The following is a 16497-nucleotide window of genomic DNA, read 5'->3' on the forward strand; positions in this document are numbered from 1 at the left end:
AGTTGCACCCTTAATGTCCCTTGGATGATTCATGTAGCCATATAGAATAGAGATTTGCTAACATGATCGGACAGAATTGGCCATTGCTTTCAATGCCAACAAGAGCTTCAGAGCTTACTTACAGCTTGATACGTTAAAACAGAACAAGATGATTTTTCAGTTTGAAGTTACTTTGAACACCACTACAAATTTGCCTAAGATAAAAGAGCAAATCCTCAAAAGAAAACCCTTACAATACATTTTACAACAAGAAACATTCTTACTAACAGTTTGAACATCACTATAAATCTGCCTCTGGTAAAAGAGGCAAGTCAATCCAGATTTACAATGCAATTACAAGAATAGCATGTCTGGCTGATAAGTTTTGCCTTCCCGCTAAAAAATTTCAACATAACATTTTGTTCCATTCATTTATGAAGGGAATGGTTAACAATACCATAGGTATACCCAATGCCTTGAGATCATCGTCACCCATGTGCCTCAAAGCAGTCATGTCTACCTGTAAATTGGAAGTGCATAGAAAAGAGAAATTAGAGATGTCAATCATTTTTCAGTTTTGAGGAGATCATCCATATGTTGAAAACCGTATCCAAAAAAATGGATAGCTATTTCAAAGTGCCTGAAGAAACCTTCTAAATATCAAAATTTCAAATAATCAACAAAAATCGAATCCAAATGTATCGGAAAAGCTTGACATACTTCTTCTGCCTGAAAGGTGATCAGGTATTTTCCCAACCCTAACGACTGCAACAAACTGGCTACTGACCTTTCTTCCGCCTGAAAATGAAAAAATATATAAATTTGTATGCTAATAATCTTAGCAGCTATAAAAAGAGTAACACATTCAGATGTTCAGGTATACACCCAAATAAAAGAAACAAGATGAAATGGGAGGTATCTTTAACTAATGGAAAGCATTAACTAATGATGATTTAAAAAACATCAGTGGTAAAGATGAACGAGAATAACAAGGGGCATGCCATAACAACAAAATTACACCACTACACTGATACAAATTTTTAAAGTTTGATCAGGTAATTGGAGAAAAATGAACGGTAAGATCTACCAAAGTTAAATGACTCTGATCCCACCATTTAATATTAAACGAAATGGAACAGCAGTAGGATTCAAACCATAAACAGAGATGATCTTCAACATCATTGAAATGTCAAGAGCAGACAAAACCTTGCAATAAAAAAATATAAGCATTAGAAGCAGAATCAACACAAGCCATGCCTTCATTTTTAGACTGTTTTTAATTTTAGATGCAAAATAGATGGCGCAAGAATCACCGAATATTTATCGTTTAATTTTTGCAAAGAATGTTACAACGATGATCATGAACTACATTAGATTGATAAAGGATTAAAATGGGGTTAGTGTCTATAAACAGAAACGGGAGGATTTCCTTCTCTATAGAAGAAAATTGTTAAAATTGGCAACTATGGCCAAACTCCACATGCGTCATCTTATTTATGACAGCTGATTTGTTTCTTGGATTCCTCTCTCAGAGAGGTGTAGGATTGATCTAAAGATCATCCGATTCTAACATGTACAAATGAAGTTATGAATTTATTTTGATTATGGACAAATTGGTAAGGTCGGCCAGCGAACTTATGTAGGCTCAGAAGCCCAACAGTCACGTCTATTCATCCTTAACATTTGCTATAAATACATGATGCCTTAGCCTCATTTGGACACACTCATCTTCACACTTCTCTCTCTGTCCTCATTTGATTGGGTACGGATTTTTGGGCCTCTCCCTCCACACGTCCGAAATTTCAGAAGAGCGAAATTTCAGGAGGCCGAAATTTCAGGAGGCCGAAATTTCAGGAGACCGAATTTCTGGACAGTTTGACCAAGCGTTGACCAGCATGCGTTGACCTCCTTTGACTGCGTTTTTGTGAGGGCTATCTCTGTTTGGGCAGGCCGCATTTCCAGGCAAAGAAATCAAGACTAAATGTTGACTGTTGACCAGTGTTGACTGCAGCTAGGGCTGACTGCAGGTGGGCTGTTTGACCAGACTTTGACTGGGCTGAATTTGACTGTTTTGAGGGCTGTTTTATCTCGCTGTTTGGAGGCCGAAGTCGACTGAAGTTGACAGATTTGCTGAGGGTCAAATCTACTCTGTTGACCAGCGTTGACTTTTCTGGTTAGGGCTCTTCCGCTGCTGTAATAAATTATTAGATTTGTAAATTGTACTATCTCTCTGTGTTAAACTAGTGAAGACTAAAAGAAGATTTGATCAAGGGTTTCCGCGCATTGGGGTTTGTCCCTAGCTGGTGCCACATCTTGTGGCCTCTTGTGTTGGCTTGTCTTCTATTGTTTATGTTTATGTTCTATCATGTTTATGTCCTAGAACTGAGTTTTTCCTTCATGGCTCCAGAGGCTTGCCACCCTCCCTAGAGGTCGCAGCCTATTCAGAAATCGTCCAATCCCAAAGCTACTCTATCCCGTTTCATCAAGAAACATGAAGAAATTCTAGTAATTAATCTCCAGCCTGCAGCCACTCGTCTTAAAGATTTGGCCTTAGTTATGCATGGATTGATTGGCCAATTCACCAATTTGTAACCCATCCCCCAAATGCAGGGACGTTTGTCTTGCAATTAGACAGTTTTGGTCAAAGGAAGCTTGTCTCGTTACTTTTGTGGCTGAGACTTTTCTGATTTTTATTTGAGAATAGGGAGGGCATAGATCTAATCTTCGAAACTCGAACATTTTTTTGGACCAATAGCTATTTATCTCAATAGGTGGATGCTTGATTTCAATCTTGAGATCGATGTGCCATCTACAGTGCTTGTTTGGGTGTGATAAACTCACTGCATTGCTAGGGGGTCAATTCTTTGGCTTCCATTGGAAATGCATTGGAAAAATATATTGACAAATCAAAGCCGAAACGAGGAATATACATGTGCCAGTATCTATGTTGAAGCAGATCTGGAAAAGGGCCTTTCTAAGGCCATTAACCTAACCCTAGACAACTAGACACATCACAAAGCTAGATTATGAGCAACCTCTCCCATTAAGTGTAAGATTTTCCATGAATACAGCCACTTTGCAAAGGATTGTAAGTATGCATCACCTGTTCAGACACCCCCTACAAAAGATCAATGGCAACATGCAAAAAAATTGGCTAGCAACAAGAACTCTGGACCTTCCTCCTCTAATGCAACTGGGAGTAAAATGTCGACGTTCGGGTAATTTAGTCTCTACAACAAATAAACTTCTTGTGTTGTTGTTTCAAGTTGACCTTCAAAGAAAAATTCCCAAAATAATGAAGCAAGGAAGAATAATAGAACATTGTAAACAAAGATGCACCAATGTTATCAGGTTTGGACCGAACCGGTGTGAACCGGCTGGTCTGACTGGTTTGAGGGCCAAAACTGGTTCAGACAGGTGAGCTGAACCGTTTTTGGCCGGTTTGGTACCAAACCGGCTGGTTCTTGTACGCCGATTTGGTACTAAACCGGCATTTTTTCATTAAACCAGCCAGTTCAGGATTGAACCGGCCGGTTTTGTACATTTTTTCCAAGGACCCTTTGAACACAATTTATTTTCAAAAAAACAATGATTTATGATTAGGCAAGCCTAATATTCAACCATAATGCCCTACTTACGCTATGCAATTCATGATAATGTTAAATTCTTAAAGTAAAAGTGTGATCCTTTTACTTAAATTTTTAGCATTACCATAAAATGACTCAGGATGTTTGAGATTAGTTCTGACCTCATTGGATTTCATATGGAGAAAGTAGAATTTTAGATCTCACTCAATCCAGCAAACTTAACAGTGTTCCAAGATTTCAGGATTGGGGGGATTGCAATGCTACATTGGATTTTGTCATCTACGAGGGTATGGAACTAGTATTTAATCAAGAGCACCAAGTCTTCTATGTACCTTCATGTCAGTGGCATTGGTGTTCAAATTCCTCTATCATGAGCCTACTAAAAAAAGCAGTGATGATAATATCGCCGATATTTCGGCGATATTCGTAAATATCGCGCGATTTTGGCGAAAACGAGATTTCGGCTGGAAAATAGCGCGATTTTTTCGTGTTTTGAAATTCTCGCGAGATTTCCGAAAAATCGGCGATATTTTCATAAATATCGCGCCACGACTGTAAATATCGCGGGTTAGTTTAAAACTTTAATGATTCGGGTTATAAAATGGTAATATTGTTTTGCTTTTCCCGTCACTTTGTAATGTTTTCGTGCGAGCTGGAGAGAGACGGAACCGGTGCTGCGAAGGAGGGTTTACCCGGTGCCAAAGGTCACAGTCCCGACGCTTGAGTCTTGACTCTTCACCGTCAACGCAACGCTGCAGCCTGCAACTGTGCAAAGGTGTTGTATTCATATATGTTATCATCGAATATATATATTATAGTGTGCCACAAATTTTATCATTAAGCCACGTTGGATACCGACCACAGCCCAATGTATATTCACTGCTACTCAGTGGCTCGGTATCATCATCACTTTGTAATGTTTTCGTCACTTTGTAATGTCTTAGCAGTAATGTTTTCATCACTGCTACAAACCACAGCCCAATGTATATTCACTGTAGAGTTAAGGTCATCATATAAAAGGGTCTTTGTCACTGCCATATGAGACTATGCCACCACATGTTATCGAACCCAATGCCACAGTATAATGCAGAGTATAGTGACACCATTAAAGATGCAAACCAGAGCCATTGTAAGAACAAGTCATGAGCTGCAGTCAAGCGATCCTTCACATTGTTTATACTGAAATAGAGAGCTTTTGAGATGTGTGTCAAGTTACCACAGAGATTGTCACTGTGTTAATGAGAATCATTGTGTCACCACTGTAATGGAGTGCAAGCCTAATTCTATGTCACTGTCATGTCACAACAACTATCATTACAGTCATCAGGTCACTATGTCAAGAATCAAGATTACTGCTGTCATGCTGCCATTAATTAGTAGCAATTTGGAATTATAGACCTGTAGCATTTGTAGAAAAATTTGGAATTATAGACCTGTAGCATTTGTAGAAAAATTTGGACCTGTGTTAAATTGTTAATTACCAAATTCAGTGAAGACCTTTTAGAGCTCAGACCTGTGAGACAATGTACATTGTAAACATTAACTTAGCCACATCATTGGCTAATTTTTTAAAGATGTTATTTTATTTTGGTCAGAAAATTCAAAAAACAGCAGTCCATCTTTCGATAAGTGTCAATAGCCCGTTCGATTCCCTTGAGAACTTCAGTCTATGGGCCCAGGTCTGCAGTGTTTTATTCACAGAATTGCCCAGAATTTTGATTTTATGCTTGACATTTCTTCTGGGTAGTTCGATCTGAGCTTTTCTTCAGAATTTTATAAATTTAAATTTTATATATTAAAAAACAATGGTTATATATTGCTTAATAACTTATTAAGTTACTAATTCTAAATTTTTTTTGGTGTTGTAGGTTTCCTTTTGAGTTAGCCGGAGCCCACTACAAAATACAAATATGCCAAAAAACTTGGACCCATTTTGGGAGTATGGGATCCCTGATGGTGGGACAAATCGTGCATATCTTTCATGCAAATTGTGTGGGGACAAGATGACAGGTGGGGTTACACGACTGAAATACCATCTTGCTAGACTCCCTGGACATGATGTTGGCATTTGTAGAGTTTCTAGTCCGGAGCTTATACGAAAAGCTCTTGAGGCAATTGAAGAAAAGGACAGAAAGAAGGAAGAGGCGGAAAGAAACAAAGCTGAACGTGCAGGTAGATCCTTTGGGATATCTTCTCCTGATTTTGATGTTCAGGGTAGTGGCCCTACTGGCGCTAGTGGGAGGGGCTCCACAACTGGCACACCATCACATGCTAGTGTGAATGCGAGGTCATCATTTTTTGTTCCACGAACAGGAGCTGGAGCACAACCTGGCATAAAATCGCTTGTCAAAAAAAAGGAGAAGGAAGAAGCAGATAGAGTCATGGGGAGGTGTATTTATTGGAGCGACTTACCTCTCAGCATCACAAAAACCAATCCATTTTGGCAACCAATGTGTGATGCTATTGTTGTTGTGGGCCCAGGGTACAAAAGTGCCACATATGAGGAGTTGCGGGGGCCAATTCTTCAAGCAGAAAAAGAGGACATCAACTCTAGATTGGCGGAGTTGAAACAGACATGGGAAGTCACTGGATGCACAGTGATGTCTGATGGTTGGACAGATAGGAAGGGTAGGACCCTTCTAAATTTCTTGGTACATTGTCCTAAAGGTACCATGTTTATTAAATCGTTGGATGCATCAGAACATATCAAAGATGCAGCAACGATATGTGAGTTGTTAGATGGGTTCATTCAGGAGATTGGTGTGCAGAATGTGGTGCAAGTCGTAACAGACAATGCAGCTAATTATGTGTCTGCCGGCAGAATGCTTATGGAGAGGCATCCCACATTGTTCTGGACTCCATGTGCAGCGCATTGTCTTGATTTGTTGCTTGAGGATATGGGGAAACTCTCCTTCATCAAGGAGGCAGTTGATATGGCTAGGAGCATCCCCAAGTTTATTTATAACCATGCTATTGTTCTTAGCCTTATGAGGAGGTTCACAGGAAACAAGGAGTTGCGGCGTCCTGCCATCACACGTTTTGCCACAACCTTTATTACTCTTCAGTCTTTGCTTCGATGTCAGTACGAGTTGAAGCAAATGTTTGTGTCTAATGATTGGCGTGGTTGTAGATACAGCAGGAGACCTGATGGGAAAGCCATTGAAAAAATGGTGTACTCTGAGACATTTTGGCGTGGAGTAGAAGAAGCATGTGCAGTTAGCGAACCTATAGTAAAGGTTCTTAGATTGGTGGATGGAGAGAAGCCTGCAATGCCTTATTTGTATGAGGGCATGGATAGGGCCAAGGAGGCCATTCGTTCCTATTATGCAGACAAGGGTTCTGCTGGCCTTAATAGGCAGATGATGTTATGGGATGTGATCGATAGTCGGTGGACAGGGATGCTTCATCGACCCATTCATGCAGCAGCACTCTTCCTCAACCCTGCATTTGCATACAAATGCAATTTTCGTTTTGATGGCGAGGTGATTGAAGGGCTCCATTCCTGTATTGAGAGGATGGTACCTGATTCTGAGCTTCGTCGCAAAATCAGCCGCGAGATACATAATTATCAGGATTGTGTTGGCCTATTTGGCTTTGATGATGCCATTAAGGAAAGGGCCCTCTTCATGCCACGTAAGTGACAAGTCATCACTCATTAGAAATTATAAATTTGAATTTAATTATGTTTTAACTTTTAAGTTTTTGAATTTTTTATTTCATTATTTTGTTGTAGATCTTTGGTGGCGAAGCTATGGTGCAAGGGTACCAAATTTGCAAAATTTGGCTATACGAATCTTGAGTCAAACATGTAGCTCTTCAGGGTGTGAGCGCAATTGGAGTGTATTTGAGAAAATACACGCCAAAAAGCGCAACAGGTATAACTTTGAACTCAAGCCTTCAGTTGAGCAATTACACTTATTGTAATTTTTAATTTTTAATTTATGACCTTCAAGTGTCAAGACTCAAGAGTCAAGAGTCAAGACTCGTTACTTTTTTTGACACTCTTACAGGTTGGAGTTCGCACGCCTCAACGATTTGGTGTATGTGCATTACAACATCCGACTTCGAGTGAGGCAAATAGAATCACCAGTGGATCCAGATGCCATTTCCTTAGACAATATTGATGTATTGTCTCCGTGGAGGGTGGAGTCTCAGGAGCCCATATTGGAGGAGTCACCTTCATGGTTGGAGGAGCCAGTGGCAGATGATCCATTAGAGCAGGGGCAGCAAGAGGAGGACTCGGAGTCAGAGGAGCAGCAGCACTTAGAGGAGGAGCAGGAGGAGCTGGAGGAGGACACTGCGGGAGCATCAGCATCAACACCATCTGCTATAGATATAGGAGAGCATAGCTCCATGCCTATCACTCATTATTTGACATTAGGTGCAGAGGCAGTGTCAGGGCCTTCTACTACTAGGGGCAGACCTGACAAACAGCCCATCATGTTTTCCCGTAAAAGGGGGAGAGGGCAGTAGATAGATAGCTGCTAGTTTTATTTGTTATGCTACATGTAACTCATGATGATGAGATACTTTTATTATTATATGTGATGTTATTTTGTATTGGTTCTCCACATTTGAGTCCTTGAATGGACAATTATCAGGGATTAGCACGATTTGGTATCGCCTTTGATATATCATTTCTATTTGACATCATATATATCAGTGTTTTCTTCATATTTATGTGCCAATGTGTTTAAACTTTATTTCATGTTGTTATTGCTTTTTTGTTTGAGTCCTTGATTGGACAATTATCAATTTATCACTATCAGGGATCAGCAGGATTTGGTATCGCCTTTGAAGTTTGATGTATCATTTCTATTTGACATCATATATATCAGTGTTTTCTTCATATTTATGTGCCAATGTGTTTAGTTCATGTTGTTATTGCTTTATATGTTTAGAAATCTGAAAAAAAATGAATATATTATGCATTTTTTATGCTTGCCGATATTTGCCGATATTTTGCCGATATTTTCGCCGATATTTCCGATAAGATATTTTCCGGACCCTCGCCGATATTTTCCCGATACCGATATTATCAACACTGAAAAAAAGTACCCATCACTCAAACAAAATCTTGACTTGACATGCTATGCTTTTTCTATCTTATTTTAATGCTATGGTTTTTCTATCTTATTTTAGTGTTATGCTTTTTCTATATTATTTTAATGCTTAAAGGGTGATATTGATGATGAAGATCCCGATATAGGCAATGATTTTGATGATAAGTAGGTATTTGTTGTAACATAATTTTTTTGGATGCTAGAGGCCATGTAGAGCTTGTTTGCTGATATATTTTTGGTCTAGAGATGAATTGCACTCGGTGCTATTTTGGTTATGTGCACCCTTACATGCTATATAAATGAGAAATTTTGCTTATTTGTGTATAAATGGTTTGGATTCATATGGACGCACATGAATATATATGTATTTCTTTAAAATTTGAATATTTTGTGTTTTTGGGTGATCGATTTTTTGGTCCAGTTTTTTTACCAATTCCCGATCTGGGGGGTCTCCCGATTCAATGATTAGTCCGGTTCTGATAACTATGGGATGCACAGAAAAACATCTCCCTTTCTCTTTTTCTTGAAATACAAAATGTTGATCTCAATTTGACATCTCAACCTTCAAGGATTCACCAAGGAATTACAGCATGCAAAGAAAGTTCGTCAACCTCCTAGTGGAGTTATGAAGATCCATCTTAACCACGGATCTAGCAAGCACCAGAGAGGGATCAAATTTTGAGGTGCAAACTTTTTTAGAGTGCAAAACTTGAAAAATGATTTGCAACTCGAACGATTCAGTCACCTTGCCCCCTTGATATACTATTTTTCATTGTTTAAATTGCATCTTTGAATGCCTAAATGAATTCAACATGTTCAAAATCACCTTGCACTTGGATTGTGTAGACTACACAACTTGCATTCAACTCCAACAAATCTTTGATGTATTTCGTACAAAATTGACAAAAAAATATACCTAAATTGGGGCCAAAATGTAGAATAGTGAGACTAATTGAAATGTTTAAACCATAAGATTTTATTTTGTTCAATTGCTTTATACAAAATATACTTAAATTGGGGCCAAAATGTAGAATAGTGAGACTACTTGAAATGTTTTAACCATAAGATTTTATTTCGTTCAATTGCTTTATAAAATATATACACTGCCTTTTTGTTTAATCATGTATATTAAGATATTTTATTTATGATCTAGATTAAATTTTATGACAAATCATATTTTTTGAATCTCACATGTTAATTTTATATTAAGAATGAGACATCTCCCTCTTATCACTCTTATTATAAAATCACTGAACCTTTTTACTTTCAATTATTTCTATTTTTTATACATTTATTCTGGTCAAGATTTTCTTCCTTTTTTAACATTTTTAGCATAAATATTCAAATCGTTTATCTAAATGTTGACATATTTTTTTAAAATATAAGAATTATACACCTTGCTCACACTTAAAAGTGATAGTTTTTATTATGTGATCTCTCTAAAGTTGAAATAAAATTACCTCACATGGACATAAATACTTTATTTATGGAAGGGAATGAGAATGAAATATTTTTACCACATCTCTTTCATACGAAACATGTATATTCATTTTTGTTTTTCTATAGCAGATATTGGTTTTTTCTATCTAGAGAATACCAAACACAAGTAAACTCCACGTTGAACACAGACGAAATTACACATCGCTATCATAGTGGGTTGTAGAATGCGCCTCTCGGTGCAACAAGGAAAATAAGCTCAAAAACAAACATAGTTTTAAAAACCGGTCGGCTTGAACTGGAAACCAATAAAACCGGCCGGTTCATTAGGCGACCGGGTCAAACGGACAAAAAACCCGATTTATTGCCAAGCTAGCTACAGACCCCATAGAATGCAATTTTATGAGTTTTGATATTGTTTTGAGGGAAATTTGGAGTTGTTTCCCTCCAAAAACAACCCATCTAAGAAAAGCATGCCTGCCCTCTCATTTTCCTCACACATATCAACCCTAGCAACATTAACAATCAATGCCAAATGGTAATTTCATCCTTTTACTTTAAAAATTTACCAGTACCATTTGCCATTGATTGCTAATGTTGCTAGGGTTGATATGTGTGAGGAAAATGAGAGGGAGGCATGCTTTTCTTAGATGGGTTGTTTTTGGAGGGAAACAACTCCAAATTTCCCTCAAAACAGCATCAAAACTCATAAAAATGCATTCTGTGGGATCTGTAGCTAGCCTGGCAATAAACCAGCCGGTTTAAATTTTTAACATTACCATGAAATGACTCAGGATGTTTGAGAGTGGTTTCGACCTCATTGGATTTCATATGGAGAAACTAGAATTTTAGAGTTCACTCAAAATTCAGTGGACTTAATGGTTTTCAGGATTTCATGGTTTGGGGGTTTGCAATGTTTCCATTTGATTCTATTATGCATGAGGGTATGAGATTGGCATTTGATCAAGAGCATGAAGCCCTTTAAGGACCTTGATGTTGGTGACATTGATTTTTGAACTTTGTTGATGTTGGTGGTATTGATTGTTGAATTCCTCTACCATGGCCTTAACAATAATGTACCCTTGACTCAAAGGAAAATAATTGGTTAGGGATGTTAAGCTTTTTCTACCACATTATAAGGCTGAGGTTCACTCAAACCAAAATCACTAGTTCGGCATGTTAAACTTCAATTTCTATCATATTATAAGGTTGAGCAATCCAAGTCTGAAGACTTTGAGCGAGATGATGTTTATGTATCTCTTGTTGATGATCCCATTTTTAGTAGCGTTGAATCAATGATGAGTTTCATGAGTGATCATGTTGATCAGTGATTTGTAGTTTTGATGTCTATTTTTGTTGCTACTACTACCACTACTGCTAAGGTTGCAAAGGAGTTTTAGGAGTCCTCAAACACTCAGCCAGATTATTTATGTAGCTCATGTTGATGATCCCTTGTCTAGTAGTGGTGATGAGTTTGATCATGATGAGGAGTGATCATGTTGATCACTGATATGTAGACTTGTAGTAGGCCAATGACCCCATAGATTATAACATCATTTTTAGACTCTAGAGGCCATTTAGAGCCTCATTGATTATGTATTATGTTGTTGATATGTATTGCACTCAGTGCCAATGTGATATATTCACCTTTACCTAGTATATAGATGAGAAAACTTTGCATATTTTATCTCTATTGGTTTGGAATCGTGGTTTTAAATCTTAAAAATAGTTTTTTCATTAAAAAAAACTAAGTATTTCATGTATTTTTTTAAAGACCGATCCATTGAAGATCTAACTGGTCCTAGTTTGACCAGTTCCGTTTGAAACCCGGTTTGATAGGTGGACCGGTCTGGTCACCGATTCCGGTTTTTAAACTATGGAAATAATTGGGGGAAGATAAAGATAACTCAGAGGAAGAACACCTTCTAAAGAAGCCAAGAAGAAAATCAATCAAAGAAAACAGAGAGAAACTAGCAACATAAGAAAGAATATTGGGAGGAAAAAAAATCAACAACAAATAGGAGATCTTGACAATGACTCAAAAGAAGAGCACCTTCCAAAGAAGACAAAAAAAAAATATGCCAAAGAAAAAAGAGAGGGAATGGTAGCAAAAGAAAAAAAATGGGACTTCAAACAACTATCAAGAGATCTTAAGGTTCAGGACTAAAATATTCTCCAACAGCCCGAGAATGCAAAAATTGTTGCACCCTTGAGGTGACAGTAACATCCTCTCATTTGTGTAATAATGAAGATTGTATCTTGAAACTATCGGGGGCTAGGCAGTAGAAAGAAAACAAAAGCATTGATGGATCTCACAAGATCGAAAAATCCTACAGTCCTAGTCATCGAGTAGACAAAATTAGAAGAAAAAACATTTGTAAAAAATAGCAATACGCAGACAAAAATTAGCCTTGGAGTAGCAACCAATGCAAGAAGGGCTTCAGGGAGCCTCAGTGTTCTTTGGGATTCATTGTTCAATCATGTTCAATTTAGTTTATCATCAAAATAGTCACCACTGAATATTGATATCTCTAGTTCATCAAATCTCCTCATACTATTGATTTTGTGTAGCATCGGGAGGTATTCCAAGATCTTCAAGTCGGCCTAGAAGAATTATGTAAAGTTATTTTCTTAAATCAAGTCGGCCCAGGAATGTCAAGTCGCCTAGCCAGTGAAGGGATGTGTCCCTTGGGTTGTCACACCGCATTTGACTTGTATAAATAGATGATGTAACATCTCATTTGATGACCAAGCAAGAGCAAGTTTTCTCTCACTCCTCATAATCATTTTATCCCTCTTGGATAGCCACACATGTGAGGAGACCGATTTGAGCATATATTTGACTAGATTTGACCGCAGGACATTGACTCACTGCAAGTTTGACCGCAGGGGGACGCACATGTAGACTGTTGACCACAGGAATTTGACCACAGACCACAGGGTTTACCACAGGGCCAAAGTTTGACCGGAGGTTGATTGTTTGACCAATGTTGACTTATGTGTATTTTGGATGGTTTGACGAATGTTGACTTGCTGAACTTTTTGACCATGTTTGACTAGTATTTGACTTGGATTATTTGCACACATTTCTTGACAAATTGCTGATTTGTAAACCTTGCTGAAGAATAATTTCTCCTAAGAAAAGTTGTTGGGTTTTCTCCCAAGGTTTGGTTTCCAAAGGCCAAACTATTGTCCCTTTTGTGCATGGTTATCTTTATGTGCACTTTATTGTTTCCGCTGCATTTATTATTGAGATTTTCTTTAGTGTAATTATTCAATGACAGTAGTGGCATAAATATTGGTTGAAAATCATTAGGAAGTAATTACATGGCAAAATTGTATTGTTTCCACTACAAAATTAGTGTATTGTTTCCACTACACTAGCCTTAAAATTTCAACACATACATTATTTCAGATGGAGTCTCACATCACAAACCCATTTCTTTCATTTTCCAAGATCAAGAAAACCTCAACCTCAACCTCACTTCATTTCGCTTAATCCTCTCGAGTTGAAAGATCGCAAACACTTTGACATTATAAAGGAGGCTTGGAGCACTTTGATGATAGGTTCCCTAGCCTTTGTCTAGGAAACCTATTAAATTTCCAAGTACAACCCAAATTTATTTTCTCACGTCAATTTATTTTATTCCCAACAATTTATTTATTTAACAAAATAAATTCTGAATTACCAAAAAATAAAATCACTGGTATTTTTAACATCTAGAAATAGATATGTGGTGAAATTTAAATCAGAGAGATCAATCACACATTGCAAAAATAATTCACCCAAAACAATTTTCCATAATCTATTAATTTGGAAAATTTAGGTTTTCGGCCGACATAGATACAAGGAAAAATACAATAATTGAAACCAATAACTCAACCCCCACAAGATGAATTTAGCACAAGGAATTCGGCCACTTGGAAATCGGCTTTTGAAGGAAATCATCCTAGAGAAATTCGGCCCCATCAATTCGCTAGCAAATCGACCCTGAACCTTCCCACAAGCTGCAACTATTCCTTAGGAAACTCGACCTCTTGCAAATCTCCAACTCCAATAAAATCGAGCTCCCTCTCTTCAGCAACTCAGCCCTGCAATCTCCACAACTCAGCCTCCTAGATTCACCCTCTAATTCTCTTGTAGTTCTCCTCTACAGTTCAATCTACTGAGCCACTCACACTAGAGAAAATTGCTCTTCCTTGTTGTGACTCGCTCTCTTGAGTTCTTGTGTGTCTTCATCTCTTCACTAGGCTTCTTTTATAATCTTCATTAAGCTTGAATCCCAAACCCTTATCTCCCTTCTAGAAGATCTTGGAGATCAATGGATTAGATTGTTTCCAAGTCACTTAAATAATTAAATTATTTATCCTTAAAAAATAACTTAATGGTCCACAATAATTAAATGACTTTATTTACTATACTTTTCCTAAGTTAGACTTAGGAAAGAAGACATAAATCACTCACTCCACCAAGCATGCACCTAAAGAGGCAATAAATCATCTTCCACATGCTAAGACACCAAGCCTATGCAGAAGGCCTTCCAAAGCTACCACAAGCTTCAACACTCCCTCCTAGCAAGGAAGGATTCTCCACCACCCCAGCTTATCTTGATACTTCTCAAACATCCCTTTCGTTAGAGGCATAGTGAGAATATCTGCCACCTGCTCCCCTATAGAAATGTACTATAGTCTCACAGCACCTCTCTAGACCCTGTCTCTAATTAAGTGATATATGACCTCAATGTGCTTGAACTGATCATGAAACACAGGATTCACAGAGAGATTGATGCAACTTTGATTATCACACTGAATAATCGTTGGCCCTGTTACTGCAAAATCTAGCAGGCCTTGAAAGTAAACCTTACAAGGTGTAAACTAGACCTATAAGCAACAATGGGGTAGTGGCCAACTATCAACACAGCGAAAACCCCCTACTCTTCACGGACTTTCACCAATGGGATGAGTCCAGGTAGGAAAAAAATCATCTATGATAGGTATTCTACGTTCAAGGTATGAAATGATCTCACTAGGAGATCTTCAAGAAAGACATAATTTTGGTCCAAGGATCCACAATGAAGCAATTCGCCTTCTATGAAGATACCTAGAAATGGAGGCACAAGACATAGGGTTTGATTGATTTAATAAGTGTTGGAGTGACTCAAGGTCAAGGCAAGGAGAAAAGGTTTCTTATAATGTATATTAACCAGGCCAAGGCTCATGAAACCTAAGAAAGTCCTTAAGTTGAGGGAAGAAAAAAATAGGGTTTCCCTCTTATTAAGGCAAACACCTAGGGCAAGAGAATTTATGGATGAAATTGAAGTGGATGCCCACCAAATTGATAGGCTTTGTCGCAAACCATATCCTCTCGATGTTTAGGCTCACCAACCACCAAAATACCTCCTTCCTAGAATTTCACCCTAGTTCTCTACCGTAGCCTTGAAAGGACCGAATTTAGGAGAGGGAAAATATGGAGAAATCTGAGATTAATCTCCAACAAATTGGACTAGTGCCTTGTCCTTTGGGCATATGGATTCAAGGATGATTTAGGTTAGCTAAACTTGTTTTCAAGGAGGCCGAGATTTGATGCCCTAACAAGCAAATTTCAAGCATTTACCCACTAAATGAAAAATGAATTTTTGTGGGAGAGCTACAATGAGTTCACAACTAGGACTATTCAATACATGTTATGCATGAGTAATGTATGCAATATTCACCTAGATAGCAATTCAATTAATTTTCAACAAATTGTGGCATAATTTTACCTTGACCTAGAATCAATAATTCCCTACATTAGACATAGATAATAGATATTCAACAATAAAGAGCACTTACAAGACAACATGCAAGAATTCCTTCCATTATTCAAAGAATAGCTCCAAGAAATATCCAAGAATAAGCTCCAAATGTCAAAATGCATCCAAGATCCAATATAGTCCACAAAATAGCAAGTGTGAGTTCCTCTATGAGGTTGAAATTCCAAGTGCAATGATGATGAGAGATCAAACGAGACCTCTCTAATATATATATGTGCTCCAACATAACCTATTTTAGCCTACAAGCCCCTCTAATCATAAAATAATGTACAAGTAATGGCCTAGCTCACAAGTTGACCTAGTATCTTTTGCAAAATTAATTTTATCTCCACAAATGCTAGTTGAAATGCTAACATCATGCTTGCACGGGCTTCGAGAGGGCTAATGTTGAGGCCTTTTGGTTCCCTGACAACTGTAGAAGGCCTCTAAAATCAAGATCTAGGGGTTGGCCCTTGTATCTCAATGCAAATAATCTTGTGGCCCCCAAATGTGGGTTTGGGGCACAAAACTGGGTCTCATAGGTTTCCAAGTGGTAAAATCTTTGTCTCTACTCCAAAGTTGAAAGCACTACAAATGGTGCTAACCCTCCCATGTCTCAAGGTATGAGACAAACCTCAT

General features: G+C 37.9%; 2 protein-coding genes across 5 annotated transcripts in view; one reads left to right on the forward strand and one right to left on the reverse strand.

Annotated features, from left to right (window-relative positions):
* The window catches only part of LOC149262817 (uncharacterized), a 139937-nt gene that overhangs the window by 1472 nt on the left and 121968 nt on the right, over positions 1 to 16497 (reverse strand). For all 4 annotated transcript variants that reach the window (XR_016259206.1, XM_089425294.1, XM_089425290.1 and 1 more), the window contains 2 exons: positions 700 to 777; positions 437 to 499 (listed from right to left, as the gene is read on the reverse strand). Coding sequence is in view for 3 of the 4 variants with exons in the window: in XM_089425294.1 (XP_089281420.1) it covers positions 437 to 499; positions 700 to 777 (141 nt within the window). In the remaining variant the exon portion in view is untranslated. The remainder of the gene's footprint in view (positions 1 to 436; positions 500 to 699; positions 778 to 16497) is intronic.
* Positions 2852 to 9730, forward strand: LOC149262818 (uncharacterized). Its single transcript, XM_089425288.1, has 3 exons — positions 2852 to 7199; positions 7300 to 7441; positions 7577 to 9730. The coding sequence occupies exons 1-3, from the start codon at positions 5477 to 5479 to the stop codon at positions 8037 to 8039; spliced, it is 2328 nt and encodes a 775-aa protein (XP_089281414.1). The 5' UTR covers positions 2852 to 5476; the 3' UTR covers positions 8040 to 9730.

The sequence above is a fragment of the Pinus tabuliformis genome, chromosome 6 (assembly GCF_031772625.1).
Source record: "Pinus tabuliformis cultivar Carrire ecotype Pingquan chromosome 6, CPIR1, whole genome shotgun sequence".
NCBI lineage: Eukaryota > Viridiplantae > Streptophyta > Pinopsida > Pinales > Pinaceae > Pinus > Pinus tabuliformis.